Below are 18,632 nucleotides of genomic sequence, written 5' to 3'. Positions count from 1 at the left end.
ATTATGAAATGATTACCACAATAAGGTTAGCTAACATATCCATCACCTCGCGTAATTATCATTTTTTAATGGTGGTGGTGGTAACATTTACTTTTTACTCTCTTAGCAATTTTCGAGTATACAGTATTGTTAACTAGAGTCACCACGTTGGACAGTGCATCCCCAGAACTTATTCATATCATAACTGGAAGTGTGTACCCTTTGACAAACACCCCCATTTCCGCCCCCCCCCCCCGCCAATTCCTCTTGGAATTGGTTCCTGTGCTGGACATTTTCCCTTTAATCCTCTGAACTACTATCCAAATTGCTCTGTGCCCAGGGGGGCTGGGATCTATGAGCTGCTTCAGCATCTTCCCTTGCCCTCTGCTTACAGCCGCATTTATAAGCAGGAACTCAGAAGATGGGAGCTGAGCCACAGACGTCAGTGGCTTCCCCAAAGGCTGCAGCTTCCACCAGGTGACCCTCTTTCTCCCTCAGGAATCTGGTGAGCCTTTTACCCTTCTCCCTTCAGGCTTAAGGGGATAAAGTCTCCTTGCTGTATCTGGCCCCACTGTGCTTCACTGTTCCATGATGATTTTAGCTTACCCATATTTTTTGCAAATAATCACAGTATTAAAATTTCCTTAACTATCCCCATTTAATGTGCCATCTTTTCCTGCTGGGATGTTTGGCGTCTGCTTTACCCTTGAACTTGTTGCCGAAACACAGAGCTTGTTGGGATCATTTCTAAGGAACGTGATAGGTTGATATTCAACTACTAAAATTTGCAAATGATTTACTTTTTTATGTAAATTAGAACTGATTCAGATGTATGCCTACAAGAGCCGCACTCTCCTTTGCGTTCTTCTACACTTGCTTGTGCAAGAGCGAAGGGGTGGAATCAGTGCAATCTAGCTAGGACACACTTTCTTGTGCAAGAGCGAAGGGGTGGAATCAAAGCAATCTAGCCGGGACTTGCTTGTGGGTGTGACACGCATGGGAGCATCATCTCGTGTCCTCCCCATATTTCTCTCTAGGCTCAATTCTCCAGCCTTGGATTCGCTTTCTGGTCGATGCCTTGTGCGCCCGTCCCTCCCTGGATTAAAGAGGCCCTTAATGCATTTAGTGGAATGAATGGCTGAATGTCTAAACACCTGTCCCCCTCAGAGGGGGACACCTGTCCCTCAGCATGCCTTCCCCAGCCCAGCCCTTGTCTGTTAGCCACTGTAAATTACAGTCACATGTGGCTTCCTTTGTGCCTTTTCAGAAGACAGTGAGGGATACAGAGGAGAAGCCTCTGTTTAGAGAAGCCCTTCAACTGAACACACCCTGGGGAATTCCTTTGCCCACACTTCTGGGTTTGGGTGGATTTCTGTCACAGGCTTTGCCTGGACCCATCAGATTCATCAGATTGAGGGAATTCCCCAAAACAAACAGCCTGGTGCCCTGGAGGAGTGTCTGGAACCAGCATGAAATGTGGCAGTTGATTGGCAGGTAAGATATGATCTGTTATCCATGAAAATAAAAAGAAAGCCTGTGAGGAGAAGAGGAAGAAGGGAGACCAGACAACTCAGCAACGGAGGCAGAAAAACTCTCCCAAGCAGTCCGTCCGCAGCAATCCAGAAGAGCTTTCCCGTGTGAGTTCACCCTCTCACCACACAGAGAGGAGGCACAGATCACAGGAAAGTCAGAGATGGCCACAGTCTAGAGGCAGAGACGTGTTCTTTATTCCATATAAGTCACAAAACTGGGAGGTCTTTTTTCTTTCTTTTGCTAAGAGATCAACTTACAAATGGGTTTGGGGAAGGGAGTGGGTGAGCTTGGTCAGTTTGGTTGGAAGGTTTAGAAGCCAATTCTTCATACTCCATTTCCTCTTTGTAGAAAATCTGTTTCTGATCATCTGTTACTGATTTATTTAATAAAAATGAAGTTTAACAGTTACTTTTTTTTTTTTTTTACATTTTATTTGTTTATTATGTTTTCTCCATCAGAATGAAAGATTCTGGAGGGCAGGGACTTTTGTCTGTATTCCCGGGTACCTAGAATTGTGCCTGTATACAGCAGGTGTTCAATAAATACTTCTGCTGTAGACTGGATGGCATGAGTGAATCAGATCCCTGGGGCTTCTGCAGAGTCTGGTACAGGAAAGGGGGAGCTAGATAGACCCTGCCCCCTGCAACCTCCCCATTTTAACCTCAAGTGTTGAAAAGTGGGGTGGAGCTGGATTCAGTCTCCTGGGTGACAGGGTCAGGGGGATGCAGAGGGACCCAAAATAGCCTTTGGGGAGGTGTGTGTGTGGGGAGGTGGGTTCCTGACTTCCGGCCTCCTGGCCTGGGTTAGACCCAGGACTCTGAGACAGGACATACATATTTTGGGGGGTCACCCTCCAGTCACCAGCTCCCTGAGGAACCAGAAATTACTCTTCGTGGTTTGAAGGCACTTGGAGGGGAGAGGAGTGGGGAGGGGAGAGGAGTGTGGAGGGGAGAGGAGGGGGGAGGGGAGGGGGGAGGGGAGGGGAGAGGGGAGAGGAGCGAGCTGACCCTCCTCCCTCCTCCAGTCTCTGCCGGGTCCCAGGCTACCTCTGGGTCTCTGCGCCACAGAGACCTGCCTGTGAGCCCTCTGGGAGGCTCAGAGCCCCCTCTCGAGTGGAGCCCCTGTTTTGGAGCCACGGAGCCGGAGTCCTGGGTCAGCAGAGGCGTGTGGCCAGTGGCCCGAGAGCTGCCGTGTGTGGCACGGCGGTTGGCCACAGAAGGCCTCGGCCATGCTGAGCTCGGAGCTGCTGCAGCTGGGCCAGCGGCCCGCTTCTCGGCGGAGCGCAGCTGCTGCTGCTTCGCTGGGCTTGGCGGGGTTTCGGGGCGCTTGGCGGGGTTTCGGGGCGCCTGGACGATCTCCGCCTTCCGCTCGTTCTCCGGGCGGCGTTTCGGGTTCTCGGCGCGGCGCTGCTGCTTCCCCTGCCGGCGCCGCTCTTTGTCCTCCTCCAGGTGCCGGGCGAAGTCCTCGGCCAGCTCTGTCTCCTGCGGGTCCTGCATCTTCCGCGGCCAGGATGTGCGCAGGGCCTTGTCCTGGACCATCTGGGAGACGCTCTTCTTTGAGCGGTCCTTCCACCCCCGCCCGGACCTGGGCTTCCCCTTCGGGACTTTAGGGACCTCCTCCTCCTTCTTCGGTTTCTTGGACGCTGGGGCCTGGGCTGAAGACCCTTCTCGCTTCTCTGGCCCGAGGCCGTCTCTCTCCGGCTGCCCGGCCGGCGGGGGCTTGCTGGGCTCACGCCGATCCCCTGGGGAGCCGGGCTCTGGGGTGTCAGCCCTGTAGTGGCTGAGAGGGCTCGGGACCCGGGTAGGGCTCTGGTGGCCCCGGGCCCGGCTGCAGCTGATGTCGGGGGGAACCCGCGGGCGGCTCCTCCTTAGTCTTGGGCAACTCCGAGTCCGCCTCTTCTTGGTCCTGGGAAAACTTCGGCGACTCCCTACTTGGCTTTGGCTGAAGCCGGAGGGATTCAGGACTCGATTCCGGCTGTCTTTGGGGCGACTCCAGGCCTGGGTCTCGCTGACGCTGGGGGGACCCTGGGCCCGGCTCTGGCCGCTTTCGGGGGGACCCCAAGCCTGCCCCCTCCCGTAGACTGGGTGGTCTCGGGCTTGTCTCCGGCTGATGTCTGGGAGACCCCAGGCCGGGTGGCCGCACCCTCCGAGGAGACCCGGGCTCCCTCTTTTCTTCTGGGTTCGACTCGAGCTCCACAAGGGCCCGTCTGGCCCGCAGAACTGCGGTGGGGTTCTCGGGGGACTCAGGCTTTAGGCCTTCCAGCCGCCGGCTGCACCTCCGCGGCATATCCATGGCCCGGCCAGAGTTTCTAAATCTAACAGTTACTTTTAAAATCTTACAATTATACAATCAGATCCATAATTACTAATTAACATGAGATTTTTGAAGATGCATGGTAACTAAATAACCCCTTTAGGATTTTAAGGCATTATATGCGACTATATTTTTTAAAGGCCTCTTTTGGCATAATATGAGTATTTCTGGTACCCAGTTTTATCGGACTAACCCATATAAAGGGATTTAAAGCGAATGAAGAATCCATAAAAGACATATGAAGAGAATGGGAAACACACCCAGTGCTTAAACAGCTAACATGAAAGAGACTATTTTATTATATGTATTCTGGAAGATAATATCATAAAGGGTTTTTCAGGCAGTAAAAAAAAAAAAAAAGACAAAAAGCAGTAGAGCTCTTTCTATAAATAAAATCTTGCACATACCCACAGCATGTAAAACTGAGGAAGGTCCTCCTATTGGTGCCCCGATGGGGCCCAGGTCCAGCTGCCATCCCCCACCCCTCTGAGGTCCCGACTTGGAATCCCCAGCACTCTACAGGATAGAGTGTGGAAACCTCTAGAAGCTCCTGCTCCGCTGTTCTCCATATGCATTCAGAAGTCCATGAGTAAATGGATTTAAAATGTGAGAGGAGAAACGTTAGACACCATAAAGGATTTTCAAAGCATTGAACTGAAGGCCCCAAACAGAATTCCAGTGGCTTCTAATTGTTGATAAAATGAAGTACAAAAAGCATCCCCTTTAAGGCCACTCATGATCTGGGGTCAACCTCTCTCTCCAGCCCAGTCTTCCACCATCCAGCCCTGCACCTTGTACCACGCTGTAACCCTCCGCTGTCCTGTCTGCACCCACCTGTGGCACTGAAATGGGGAGAGTCTGAATGGGATGCGCTGTAAGAATTACATTGAATTTTGAAGATTTAGTGTGAATAAGGAACGTAAGTATCTCAATAATCTTTATATTGGTGGCATCACATTTTTTTTTTTAAAGATTTATTGGTTGATTGATTGATTGATTGCTATGTTGGGTCTTCGTTTCTGTGCTAGGGCTTTCCCTAGTTGCGGCAAGTGGGGGCCACTCTTCATCGCAGTGCGCAGGCCTCTCACCATCGCAGCCTCTCCCGCCGCGGAGCACGGGCTCCAGACGCGCAGGCTCAGTAGTTGTGGCTCACAGGCCCAGCCGCTCCGCAGCACGTGGGATCCTCCCAGACCAGGGCTCGAACCCGCGTCCCCGAATTAGCAGGCAGACCCTCAACCACTGCGCCACCAGGGAAGCCCGGCATCACATTTTTGATATATTGGGTTAAACAAAATATATTACTAAAATTACTTTTACCTGCTTCTTTTTCCTTTTTTAGAAAAATGTAGCTGTTAGAAAATGTACCTTACATATATTGCTTGCATTTGTGGCTGCTTCCAGCCAGTGGTCTGGCTGGTAACACAGGTGGCCCTTCTGGGGCGTCCACGGGCAGTGGGGGGGGGGGGACCGTAGAGAACCAAAGTACGTGCCCCTAGTGAGGCAGAAATGTGGGCCCAGTTGTCTCTAGGTCTCCCGAGTTTATAAAAAGACGTTGGACATCTGGTTGTAAATGTGTGTGGGGAATGAGTTGTTCATGAGTGTGCATGAATTTTCCAAACTTTTAAAGGTTGGCAACTATTCCATAATTTTAAAAACTAATCTAGCACAACACTGTTCAAGCCAAACAAAATATGTCAGGAGCCAGACCTGGCCCACAGACCGCCAGTATGTGCGATGCTCTTCACTCTTTCCATCTTCACAAGGACTGTGCGTCTAGCTGCTTTGCCCCACGTCAGTTGGGAGGGCTTCCCAGGCCGGTTCCCATATCTTCCCATCCCCAGCATCGCATCTGTAGCACCAAATATGCTAAGTCGATGATTGTTAAATGACTAAATGAATGAATGCGTTCTGGAATCTTCTTGCTTGGAGGTTCTTCAATGGGAAATATTTTTTCCGGGGTCTGAGTTGTGGTCCTGCCCTGAAGGGAAATGGGGAACCAGCTACTTTACCTCCCAAGACCCTTCTCATTTGAACAAACACTGCAGAACATCCATTTCTTGGAACAAAAGGAGTTCCTGAAGGTTCTTTTTGTGTTAGTGTTGAAAATATTTTAAAAAGTCAGAGAGTGTGTTATTCCTGCAGTTCCATTCTTCTTTCTCAAGATTGTTTTGTGTTTCCATACACATTTAAAAATTTTTTGTTCTAGCTCTGTGGAAAACGCCATTGGAAGTTTGATAGGGATTGCATTGTATCTGTAGATTGTCTTGCAAAGTACGGTCATTTTAACAATATTGATTCTTCCAATCCAAGAACACGGTATCTCTTTCCATCTCTTTGTGTCATCTGCAGTTTCTTTCATCAGGGTCTTATAGTTTTTGGAGTACAGATCTTTTGCCTCCTTAGGTATAGAAAAGTATAGGTAACCCTTCCCTAAAAGGTCATAAAATTATTATACATCCATGTTTACTAAATAATTAACCTCTATTTTGTAAACCGTAAGAATCACAATTCTCAGATCATTTATATGAGAATATCAAGAATGCCTCTGAATTCTTGCAATCTGTATTTTGAGCTAGGACCATACGGTGCATTGTGAAAGGATTTATTTAGACGATGTGTGAACTTAATATATGTTAATTAATAAAGCTGAATAGTTTTTAACATGTTTTTTGAAAAGTTGAAACTGAAATACTGGATTGATTGATTGATTGATTTATGCCTGTGTTGGGTCTTCGTTTCTGTGCGAGGGCTTTCTTTAGTTGCGGCAAGAGGGGGCCAGTCTTCATCGCGGTGCGCGGGCCTCTCACTGTCGCGGCCTCTCCTGTTGCGGAGCACAGGCTCCAGACGCGCAGGCTCAGTAGTTGTGGCTCACGGGCTTAGTTGCTCCGCGGCATGTGGGATCCTCCCAGACCAGGGCTCGAACCCGTGTCCCCTGCATTGGCAGGCAGATTCTCAACCACTGCGCCACCAGGGAAGCCCGGAACTTAATTTTTAAATGAGTTTTACCTGGAGCCACAGGACCTGGGGCAGCTTCCGCGCTCCTCAGGGCCGGGGTTTAGGTGCATCTGTGGAGGAAGTGACTTCGTGTCCTGGTCTGTGAGCGGCCAGGTGCCCCCAGGCTGTGCGTGGCTGGCGATGAACCCAGGTTGCTCAGGAGTCCACGCAGATTGGAGTGTTCTGCACCCCCTGCACCCTGGGTCATCGGATCCCGGTGAGAACAGGTGGACTTACACAGCCATACGCTTGCCAACATCCTATTTTAATAGTAACATATACACTACAACATTTCAGAACTCCTGGAGGTTTAAATTCTTCAGACGGTTTTTTTTTTCAATCTAGTGATTTACAATGTAACCACTGAAGTGTTAACCTTACATTTCTGAGCCCCACGGCACAGTCACTTCCCTCACTGTCCTGAGTCCGTGAGAGGAGGAGCTGATACCCAAGCAGAGACACCGGCCGCGTGGCCCGAACGGTGCAGGAGGTGCAGAACACTCCAACCTGCGTGGCCTCCTGAGCAACCTGGCGGCTCGCTGCCTGCGTTTCGGTACTGCACTAACACAATCAACTTTTGAATTTGAAAACTTTGCAGTTTTCAAGTAACAACAATAAACATCAATCAAAAATCCTAAGTACTTTACATCACCATGTGGGAAGCCAGCCAAAGTACCTACCAGGAAAACCTGGAGAAAAATAAGAAAATGGGCAAAAAAAGAGAAAATTAAAAACGGCTCTCTCTAGGAATGAAAAGGTAATCTAGGAACTTGAAAACGCGACTGCTGAGTACGCTTGAGAAAAGATTTGTCTTTCCAGTTACCAGCACATTGATCTTGGGCTCTGCATTTACTAAGTTCCTTCCAAAACCTTGCATGGACCTCAGCAACACGGTCACAAGATCACGTGTTTTTGGTAAAGTGCACACAAGTAGGATATTTTGGCTGCTCATGGCCAAGACCGTTGTCTCTCTGCCCTTCAGCTTCCCCCTTTGTCATATCTCCCCCCATATCAGGTGGAACTGGAATGTCAGCGGGCCTGTGGGTGATCTGTCTAAAGAGAAGTTGAGTTGAGCTTAGTGTGATACATACATGTGTATCATATCTCTCTCTCACACACACACACACGTATATAGATATATCTCACAGCCGTTTCCACGCACAATTACATCATTGCCAGCTGATGTAGGAGCAGCTTCCAGGAATTCTCCTGCCTCCCCCCTGCTGAGTCCCCCAGGTCAGACACAGATGTACAAAGACTCAGGAATTATTGCAACATGAATGTGAGCTCCAGTGCCTGACCCTGGATGCTTGTGAGCAGTGGAGGAGAAACAAGGTTCAAATGTACAGAATCAGAAGTTACCCCACAAAAGTTCCTCCAGCATCAGGAACGAGAATTGGAAGCAGAGGATTTAGTTCTCCTTGATGCCTACTCAGAATTAAAATTCTCTCTTACCAGGATTATACTGCATAACGGAGTGTGTGGAATTGTAAATACGTTGTGCAGCTTTGTTCTTCTTTGTTGGGAACAGTGCAGAATAGAATTGATCAGAGCTCCTGTGTTCAGGGATAAAGACGCAGACGTAGAGAATGGACTTGAGGATACGGGGAGGGGGAAGGGTAAGCTGGGACGAAGTGAGAGAGTAGCGCTGACATATATACACTACCAAATGTAAAATAGATAGCTAGTGGGAAGCAGCTGCATAGCACAGGGAGATCAGCTCAGTGTTTTGTGACCACCTAGAGGGGTGGGAGGGAGGCTCAAGAGGGAGGGGATATGGGGATAGATGTATACACATAACTGATTCACTTTGTTATACAGCAGCAACTAACACAACATTGTAAAGCAATTATACTCCAATAAAGATGTTAAAAAAATAAAAGTAAGGAGAAAAAAAAAAAGAACTCTTGTGTTCAGAGGGCATGAACTTGCAGCAGGAATCCAAAAAGTTGAGTGTGTCCATAACAGTCCCTAGGGAAAGGAAGATTGATAGAGATTTTCCCAAGTTTGATAATGATCCAAAAACTTTACACGACATCATCAAAAATGAGTTGAGAAGCTAAAGGAAACTTTTCTAAACTATCAGATGGTAAAACAACCAAGCTCAAAAGAAGATTGAAGTAGCTTTTCATTTTCTCTACAAAAAAATAGCATAAAATTATTGCTATATGAAGAGGTGATCAGGGTATGCAGCCAAGTGTCAAGTGCTCCCTTCGGCAGCACATATACTAAAATTGGAACGATACAGAGAAGCTGTTTTGTTCATGGATGTGTCCTCAGAGGCCTGGAGCAAGGCCTGGCACACAGTAAGCATTCAATAAATGTCTACCGAATGAATGACCTCCAAAAAAAAAACAAAAAAGAATATGCAGCCAAAAAAGTAGGAAAAGGGTATTACAGTCAGGCAGCTAATTAATAAAAATAGTATGATATTTTTCTAGGTCTAGACAGCTTTTTATTTGACAGCTTTTTAAAATTTGTAACATACTGTGGCTTATCTTCTCATTCCAAATTAATATTTTCACTGTGTACCTAATTTCATGTTAAAATTTTTATATTCTTTTTCTTAAAGAGGACAACTCCCAAATTGTGTAAGCTTCAGGCCCCACAAAACGAGATCCGCCCCTGCCCTTGGGTGAAAGTGGAGATGACATTCAAGAGAAATGTGAGACACAGATTTTCCTACTGGCGGAGGAGGAAAAAAATAAGGTAAAAAAAAAAAAAAAATCCTAATGACACAATAACTGAAGCAGGAAAATTTGAAAATGGCTAAAATTCAGCAAAGAAAAATGAATCCTCTAGCCTATAGGTCTGCAACCTCCCTCCTCAGCAGGTTTTCCTCCAGCAGCAAGAGCATCCCCAGGGTTCAGCCTGGATTTCAAGCACTGAACAGGCTTCCAGAACATGTCCACTGAATGTCCTAATTCAGAACCTGCCTCCCCCGCCCCTTGCAAGACCTCAGCCTGGCCCCTGGAGCTCCAGGCCAGATAATGAAATCCAGCCTCTGCCTTGTAGCCCTCAAAGATGGCTCATTCCCATAGGTAGATGCTGTTCCCCATGAATGAATGGGAAGCAATAGACTCAGGGTCTCAGGGCCTTACGATTTGTGTCTCTTCTACCCACCATGAGGATGAAGTTGTCCTGAGCCACTGATGCTCTATTCCATCGCTGGTTGTGCAAGGAGCAACCATGTTAAGCACAAAGTATCCCTTCCAGCCCAGGCCCTGTCAATACATACTTGACCCACCCATACATCATGTACTGTTTGATTTGCTCATGCAGACAGAAACGGAAACGGGCTTCCTGTCAAGACCAAAGCTTTCCCTCTCCCCAGCCCATCTCACTTGCTACTGGTCCTCATTTGAACTTGGTCTTGTCTTGCTAACTCTAGACTGTGGCTCTGACATCAGCTTCTGGCCTCTCTTCCGTCTTGGCAACTCTTCAGACTCCATTCCTGGCTTGGGAACCCTGGTTTTGCTGTGCTTAGTCTGCCTTCCTGCTCCCTCTCCACCCAGAAACAAGACCATAGGGCCCCACAGAGGTCCCTGCACCTCACAGAATCTCCCAGTCTCTGCCCTCTGCTCCTTCTCTGTGCCCTTGGCCTTGCTCATGCTGCAACCTTTGTTCCCAGGCCCTTCCTATTCTTCTTTCTCTGCCTGTTTGATTTTGAACGTTGATTCTGGGCTCTGGGTCGGCAGCCACGTCCCTCCTCCATGCTTGGCTAGCTCCCAGAACCCAGGCCAAGGCCAGATCCCTGGAGACCCACTGCCAAGGAAAGGAAGTTGAGCACAGGCAGTCCAGTTTTGCTTTTTCCCTGTGTCTGAACTTTCCTGTTGCCTCAGATGAGCACACCCACACTCTAGACCCTACTCCACAGAATTTCGCTGACTCACCCTTTCCAACGGTGGGATGAGGACATTGGCAACTAAGTTTATCAGGATAGAAGGGTTGGGAGTTATCTGGCCCAACACTAAGTCTGGAGCTATGACATCACCAGCGCCCTGGAGGACCCAGTTTTGTTAACCCCTAGGTTCACCCAGCTCACTTCCCTCCTTGTCTAGAAACCAACCAGCTTCCCAAGACCAAAAACACGATATGCAAAAACTTTCAGGAGATTATGCGTGCTGCAGGCCTCATTGTCTGATTTAAGCTTTGTCTAGGAACCTCTGTGTAATGGCCAAGCCTGAGAACGTGGTCACACATGTGCATCCTTTCATCGTTCTTCATTTCCAGGTAGTGATGTGTTTTTATGGTTTTTCAGAATGAGGAGGTACAAATGACTGGTGTAGTAAAGAAAACCTTCCAAACAGTTTATATTTAAAATAAACTTAATCCAAACACTTTGTTATAAAGCAAATTAAGCAGAAAAAATATTTTTGACAACAAAAAAAATGTGGGTAATTTCCTAAACACAGCATTTTGTTTATTGCCGAAAGGTGTTTCAGTGTTTCATCAAACCTTGTAGCTATGTCAGAACTTGCAACATCAAGAAGGCAACTTCGAAGGGAGTGTCCATCAGGTACCATATCTGAGAAGTTAAGCTAAAAAGGCTGATAAAGAATTAAGATGAGATAATTCCAACTTCAAACTTTGAAATATCCAAATTCTCCACTTCAGCTGCATTCCAACCAAGTGAAACGTATTGAGAAATTAGGTCTCGGTCTTCATGAGACAGAGTAAAGCTGAGAAGTATGGAGTGACAGGAGGTAGCAACTTCCTGGATGACAAACTTCCCCTGAGCTTTCTCCAGACTCTCATGGTGATGGGTCTCATCTGGAATTGCCACCAGTCATGAACAGATACCAAAAGATCACATCTGGTAAAAGGACCACAGGCCAAAGTGACGTTGCCAGCATGGGTTGGCCTGGATTTTGTCCCATGTTCTACCCCGAATTCCTTTTGAAACAGTGATCCTGTGTGAGGCATGGCTGTCCTCCAAAGACTTCAGATTTAGAAGTTGTATGATATTCCCTCAAATCTTGTTCTTTGCTCCTGTTACTAACTCATTTTGAACTGATTATACATTAATTGCTATAAGCCTTTCTTCAACAGTTGCGTACCATGTCTAATCACCCTTGTAGACATATGAGGGCTCTGAGGTTCTGGTTCCACTTGGGATATGATGTCCCCAAACCCAGAACTGAGCACGGGGTGGTTGCAGGGGATGGGGAGCAGCCCTTGATCACCAGATGCAATGTAAAGAGCCAGTGGAAGTCAACTGCATTTGGACAAACTAAAATCAAAGACAGGCCCATGGTCCAGCGGAGTCACTGACCCAACAAGGAAGGCAGGGAGGCAGGGTCCAGGTAATGGGATGACAATGAGGGTAGAGGTGGGTTCTGAGCAAAGGGTGAGAAGCGTAGTTTTAGCAGATAAATACTTCACAGGCAACTTCTCCAATAACCAGTCTCCTCTAAGCTCATCAACCTGTGACTATAAAATAAATTTGTCTTCCTTTTAATAGCATATTTTCACTGTAGTTATTCCCTGGTGCCCTAACTGCCAGTAGTAGTATCTCCCAATTACATCTTCCCAGATATTTTTTGGGCACTACCTATATTGGTTTATCTGTTCTTGCATAACAAATAATCACAAACTAGCAGTTTAAAAAACACACATTTATTATGTCACAGGTTCTGTGAGTCAGGAATCTAAGCATGGTTTAATTGGGTCCTCTACCTCAGGGTCTCCCACAGGCTGCAATCAAGTTGTCAGCCAGGGCTGGGGTCTCATTTGAAGGCTCCACTGGGGAAGGATTCATACTCAAGGTCAAGTGGTTGCTGGCAGGGTTCAGTGCCCTGCTGACTGTTGTGCTGACAGAGGCCACCTCAGTTCCTGCCACATGGGCCTCTCCAACATGGCTTCTTGAGGGCAAGTCAAGAATGCAATAGAGTCTGCTAGCAAGACAGAATCACAACCTTATATAACCTGCTCAGAGAGGAGACTCGCCATCACCTTTGTTCTCTTCTCTCGGTTAGAAGCAAGTCAGTCAAGGGGATGGATTGCATAAGAGTGTAAGTGCCAGGGTCATCGTGGGCCATTTTTGAAGCTGCCTTCTACATCCCACCACCAGAATGAGTTGCTAAGGCCCCCTGGCTTCTTCCCTGGCTCCCACTGCTGCCTTGGTTGCTGGTGGCCCCAGGGAGACCACACTAATGCTCACGCTCCCCACAGCAAGAGTGAGACAGGAGTCTGTCCACGGTGACACCTTACCAAGAGCCCTTGGGATTAGGAAAGCACAGCTCAGAGAGTGGCCCACAGCTGTTCCTGGAGGGTGTGCTCTCAGGGTCCAGACACAGGCCCCAGCGTGACCCCAGGGGTGCCCTACCAGACAGCCCCCACCTGGATCCCAGCCCACAGCCACGCGGCAGGCCCTGGATCCCACCCAACGCCAGAACTGCCGCAACTCTCCTTCGCTCACAGCCTTCTTTCCCCAGATGTCCAACCCCAGGATTCACCTTTCCTCTGATGACCGGGTTGGGCACACCCATTCCCTTCCAGTGCAAAGTCCCTTCCCACCTAAAGTGTGTGGTCCGGCTCCATGGTCTCAACAGGACATTCACGGTCCATCAAACACTCCAAAGCAAGAAAGTCCATAATCATCCACCACCCATTCCTGCAGTGCTACTTATTCAGTCTTAGAAAACACCACACAGAAGATGTAAACCTCCAGCCCAGGGTGTGAGCCACGCCGTTCCCATCCTTCCCGTACTTTTCCCTCCAGGGTCAGGGGAAGAGAAGATCAGCCAGATGTTCCCACTGCCTTTGTCTTTAGCTCCCAAGTTCTTGGGAGCAAGTGCTTGGGCACACACACCCCTAAGAACAATAATGCTCGGGCATAAGACAGCCCAGCTATGGGGGCAACGGCGCCAATGATGTGCTCAGGTGATATTGTTGAACACAGCATCTCAGCCTGGAGCATCTTTGTTTAGGTTACGTTGCTGCATTCAGGGTTTCCTCTGGGCAATGGGTAGGCAGTCTTTCTGTGACCAAATGTCTCTAATAGAGATATTCTGATCTCTACCTCAAAAAGCAAACAACCTTTTTGGCTCCTAAAGTTTCTGTCTTTTCAGCTTCAAAATAATGCAGTAGTTTAGTCCCCACCAGGCACTCTCGAACGATCCCCAGAGTACGGGGTGATGAGGATGCTTAGGAGGCCCAGCCGTGCTATTTTCTTGGATGGCAGGTGCTGTCGTTTGTTTTCATTAGGATAAAGCAGCCCTTTAACATACTTGGTGGACCCTTACTTCTCCCAAACTCCAAGTGGTACTTTCTTCTGCTGTTCTGGGATGCAGTAAAGGAGTCTAGTGGTGTTTGTGCACCCAGTTCAATGCAGAGATGACATGTCAACTGGCCATTGTCATCACCGCCATGACAGGAAGGCAGAGTCCATGGGCGGAGCAAGGCACACGCGTCTCCCGGTTGGGTGGAACTGTCCCCTCCTCTGAAATGTCACACACCTCCTGCCCCACGCTTGCGCTGCCCAGGACAGAGGAGACTTGACTGATGGACGCTGCCCCATCATCCATTCTCCGATACTTCAGAAGGAGCTGTGTTCCGCAGCGTGTGTCACTTTGGATGGTGAGAGGGTAGTTAGGAAGATGAAGAGGAGGCGGTCGGGGGATTCTTCTCTGTGGTCAGCGTGCTGGAAGGGGACCCACAATCCGTTTTAGGGAGGACTCTTGTCCCAGTTGTGTGGAAGGTCTAGAAGGCAGAGAATCTTGGTGGGGAAGGGTGGAGGAATAATATTTCCCACTTTAGCTTGGCCTGTGAGAATGAAACGATGCCAGCTGAAAGCACTGCCAAGCACAAATTCATACACTTCAAAGAAATTTTTTATTTTTTCAATCAGAAGAGACACGAAATTCCAGACTCTAGAATTTTCAGTTCCAAATTGTTGAATTGCTGAGGTTGCAGTCTTTCCGAGAGTCTGTTTGGAGAAAGCAGCAAACACATGAAAAGGAAAAACTGTGTTTTACCCAAATGAGCTCCCTGAATTTGCAGAGTATGTTATTAAGCAAAGCCGTGTTGGGACAGAATCAGTTCACATTCTTAAAGGGTGACGCTCTGCGACGCTTCAGTCTCAGGACTGGCAAAGCTCTGGAGAAACGACAGAGAAGGAGAACTCAAAAGTAACCGAGAATCTGGAGTTTAACGTGGGAAGGAAGAAAGGCAGGCGCTTCTCAAACGCTTGGCTTACTTTGCTTACTTTCTGCTGGCGTGAAGCGGAAGGCCCCAGATCCACGCGGGCAGCCCCGCGGCTGGCCGGGGGCCTGGAGGAGCTGGCATGGGGTGGAAGCCTCCCTCACCCCACCGATCGCATGCCCCAGTGCGGGAAGCAAACCGCACAACTCTCCGAGGGGCGCCTCGCGCATCCATCTTTAATGCCTCTATTGATATTGACGGGACACTTCCTGGCACATGGAGCACCTAAGTGTGAAATTCATTCTGCCATGAGCATTAAACAAGCACCTATGGTATACCAGTCAGAGAGTCCTCAGGGAACTTTCTGGGGAAACATGTGAAAAGAACAGTCTAGAAGTCCCAGCTCTCTGGGCTGTTGAGGAGCCAGGGAAGGGGCCCCTGCAAGAGCACAGGGCAGCACGGGTAGAGTGGGGTAACCTTGCTCAGCCAACAGCACAAGAGGGCCATTTGTGTTTAGGATGTTCCTTTGCATGTAGGACTCTTGGTGGTTTTATTCCCAAGCGGCCTTTATTGGAAAAAGAAAAAAGACTCTAGTGATCTATAATTGCTGTGTAGGCATCTTGAAACTCAGGCAGACATTCAGTGAGTAATTGTATGGGTCACTTGCTGTGTGTTTGACACTGTGCTAGGCACAAAGAACTCCACAAAGTCAAAAAGAGAGAAAAAACTACGTAAGTAATAAAGTCACTGAGCCTGCCATCAGGATGCTTCCAGTCTAGTGAGGAAACAGCCCTGAAAGGCTGCATGACGTCATGCGGATTGCTATAGAAAGAGGCTGGGCCATTTCCTTTGTTGTGCAAAAGCTTTTAAGTTTAATTAGGTCCCATTTGTTTGATTTTGCTTTTATTTCCATTACTCTAGGAGATGGACCCAAAAAAATATTGCTGCAATTTATGTCAAAGAGTGTTCTGCCTATGTTTTCCTCTAAGAGTTTTATAGTGTCTGGTCAAGTGGCAAGACTTTTCCGAAGGAGTCAAAACGTATGGAAAAATGGATTAGAAACAAAACAGCTTTAATCCATTTTGAGGGTTTTTTGGTTTTTTTGTTTTTTTTGGTACATGGTGTTAGAGAATGTTCTAATTTAATTCTTTTACATGTGGCTGCAGAATGGAAGAAAATATTTGCAAACGATGCAACTGACAAGGGATTAATTTCCAAAATATACAAAACAGCTCATGCAGCTCAATATAAAAAAAAACCAAACAACCCAATTAAAAAACAGGCAGAAGAGCTAAATAGACATTTTTCCAAAGAAGACATACAGATGGCCAACAGGCACATGAAAAGATACTCAACATTGCTAATTATTAGAGAAATGCAAATCAGAACCACAATGAGGTATCACCTCACACCAACTATCATATGATATCACTTATATGATGAATCTAAAAAAAATGATAAAATGAACTTATTTGCAAAACAGAAACAGACTCACAGACATAGAAAACAAATTTATGGTTACCAAAGGGGAAAGGGGGGCATAAATTAGGAGTTTGGGATTAACAGATACACACTACTATATATAAAATAGATAACCAACAAGAACCTACTGTATAGCACAGGGAACTATACTCAATATCCTGTCATAACCTATAATGGAAGAGCATCTGGAAAAGAATATATATATATATAAATATATATATATATATATATATATATATATATATACAGAGAGAGAGAGAGAGAACTGAATCATTTTGCCGTACACCTGAAACTAACACAACATTACAAATCAACTATACTTAAATTTTTAAAAAAAAGGAAAGAAAAAGATTGGGTGAGAGAGGAGGCTCAGAGGAAGAGGGAGAGTCAGCAGAGGTGAGCTTGAAATGCCTCCTAAGAGAGCATAGAGTGTGCCAGGAGGGGTGCAGGGGGGCTGGCAGGGAGGAAGTGGAGATTCCACCAGAGGGCGAGGGGGTGGCAGGGCCCTGGCAGGTCCCAGGATGTCTGGGCAGGTGTGGTGTTGGGGCAGGGAGTGGGGTGTGGGTGGGAATGAGCTTGAGGAGGGACGAAGTGAGAAGGTAGATCAGGAGGGGCCAGGTCCTGGAGGGGAAGGGACCAAGCCAGAGGGTCTGGATTTTCTGCTTCAGGCAATGGAGAGTCAATGAAGGGCCAATGAAGGGTTTTAAGCTGAGGAATAACAATATTTGCTTTAAAAAAAAAATGTGTATTCTTTTCTTGAGTACAAAGTAATGCCCACTCATTGAAGAAAACTTGGAGAGTGCAGAAAACACTAAGAAGAAGGTTGAAATGAATAAAATTTACCGAAAATTAGAAATCACAATCCCACCACCTAAAAAGAATGATAAGCATAGTAAACTGTGAGCATCTAGTGTTTTCCTTGCTGTCTTTTATAGATAATGTGGTTGGGGGTTTTGGTGGGAGATGAAGAGGTGAGACCCCCTGAGAGGTCACCTCATCAGTCAAGGTGAAAAGAAAGAAGAAGGTAGCCCAGGGGAGGGCGGAGCCTCACGCCTAGACTTTCAACAAGGTTCCCAAGGAGTTGCAGTTTACCTTCTTCCAGGTGAAGAGAACAACATTCATAGGCAGCGTTACCTGAGAAACTCAAAAATACTGTGAAAATATTTTCAACAGCCAGAAGCTCTTACTCGTCTTTTCATCGGTTTCCTTTTCATAATGTCTAGAACACCGGGCTAAGGAAGGGAGGGGAGAGAATTAAGAGGTGGGAACCCACGGATGCTGTGACAATTCTTAGAGGCTTGTGCTAGGTGTGATGCTGTGTGCACCCCCCGCATCACGCTGGGCCAGTGTTACCAAAATGTCCATCCCTCGCTAGCATTTTCTCACTCATTTGTCACTTTGTTTATTCTGTTTTGTTTGTTGTCCGTCTCCTCCAACTAGACGGTAAAATCCTTGGACAGAGAAGTGTCTTTCTTGTTTAACCACGGAATCTCTGTGAAAGACCATCCACACCTCAACCGGCTTGCTCTCTGGTGAATCGGATGGGATAGGACTTACAAAAACATCAAGCACAGTCCAATGTAGGGCACTGTTTTTACAGTGTTGCTTTAGCTGGCTCTTCACTAGCTGAGCCCGGTGCTCTCCAGACGTTTATCCAGAAGCGTAACTGGGGAAAGAGTCGGGCGATCAGCTGTTTCCAGTTGGCCAGGTCTTCTAGGGCTTTCACTGAACTGTTGGGCTTTCTGACCTCTGTTTCCCACAGGAAGCCTGGAGTCCCTGTAGGTCCCGCAGAGTTCCAGTAGGATTTATTCAGGAGGTGCCTTTGCTATTTAATGTTGATAATGAACCCCCCCACTTCCACTGGAGAGCCAGTGTACATGGAGGTCCCCACAGCAGATTGAATTCCTCAAAGGTGGCTGAACCAATACACATCCCATCCCACACACTCAGGCAGTACGATCGACACATCTGCAAAGCAGGGTGGGGCGGGAGGTCCATGTTCCCTCCCCTCGAACCAGGGCAGACCTTGGTGACCGCCTTGGCCGGTAGAACACAGTGGGAAGGGTGCCACAGGACTGCCAAGGCCAGGGCGTAAAGGCATACAGCTCTGCCTGGCTCTCTCTCTATCTTGAGGTGGTCACACTTAGCAGCTGGTCACCCAGGCCACATGGGGGTGAGAGTCACAT

The 18,632-nt window shown here is 47.6% G+C and overlaps 1 protein-coding gene across 1 annotated transcript; it reads right to left on the bottom strand.

Annotated features, from left to right (window-relative positions):
• Window positions 1-1,018: 1,018 nt before the first annotated feature.
• On the bottom strand, window positions 1,019-3,804 carry LOC132376404 (coiled-coil domain-containing protein 86-like). The gene is given in 3 exon segments (XM_059942070.1): window positions 1,019-1,075; window positions 2,559-3,267; window positions 3,269-3,804. Coding segments are annotated over 3 exon segments (1,302 nt in total).
• Window positions 3,805-18,632: the final 14,828 nt, after the last annotated feature.

This window comes from Balaenoptera ricei, chromosome 12 (assembly GCF_028023285.1).
Source record: "Balaenoptera ricei isolate mBalRic1 chromosome 12, mBalRic1.hap2, whole genome shotgun sequence".
Taxonomy (NCBI): domain Eukaryota; kingdom Metazoa; phylum Chordata; class Mammalia; order Artiodactyla; family Balaenopteridae; genus Balaenoptera; species Balaenoptera ricei.
Note: the sequence above shows the minus strand (reverse complement) of the source record. Positions and strands in the feature narration are given on the sequence as shown.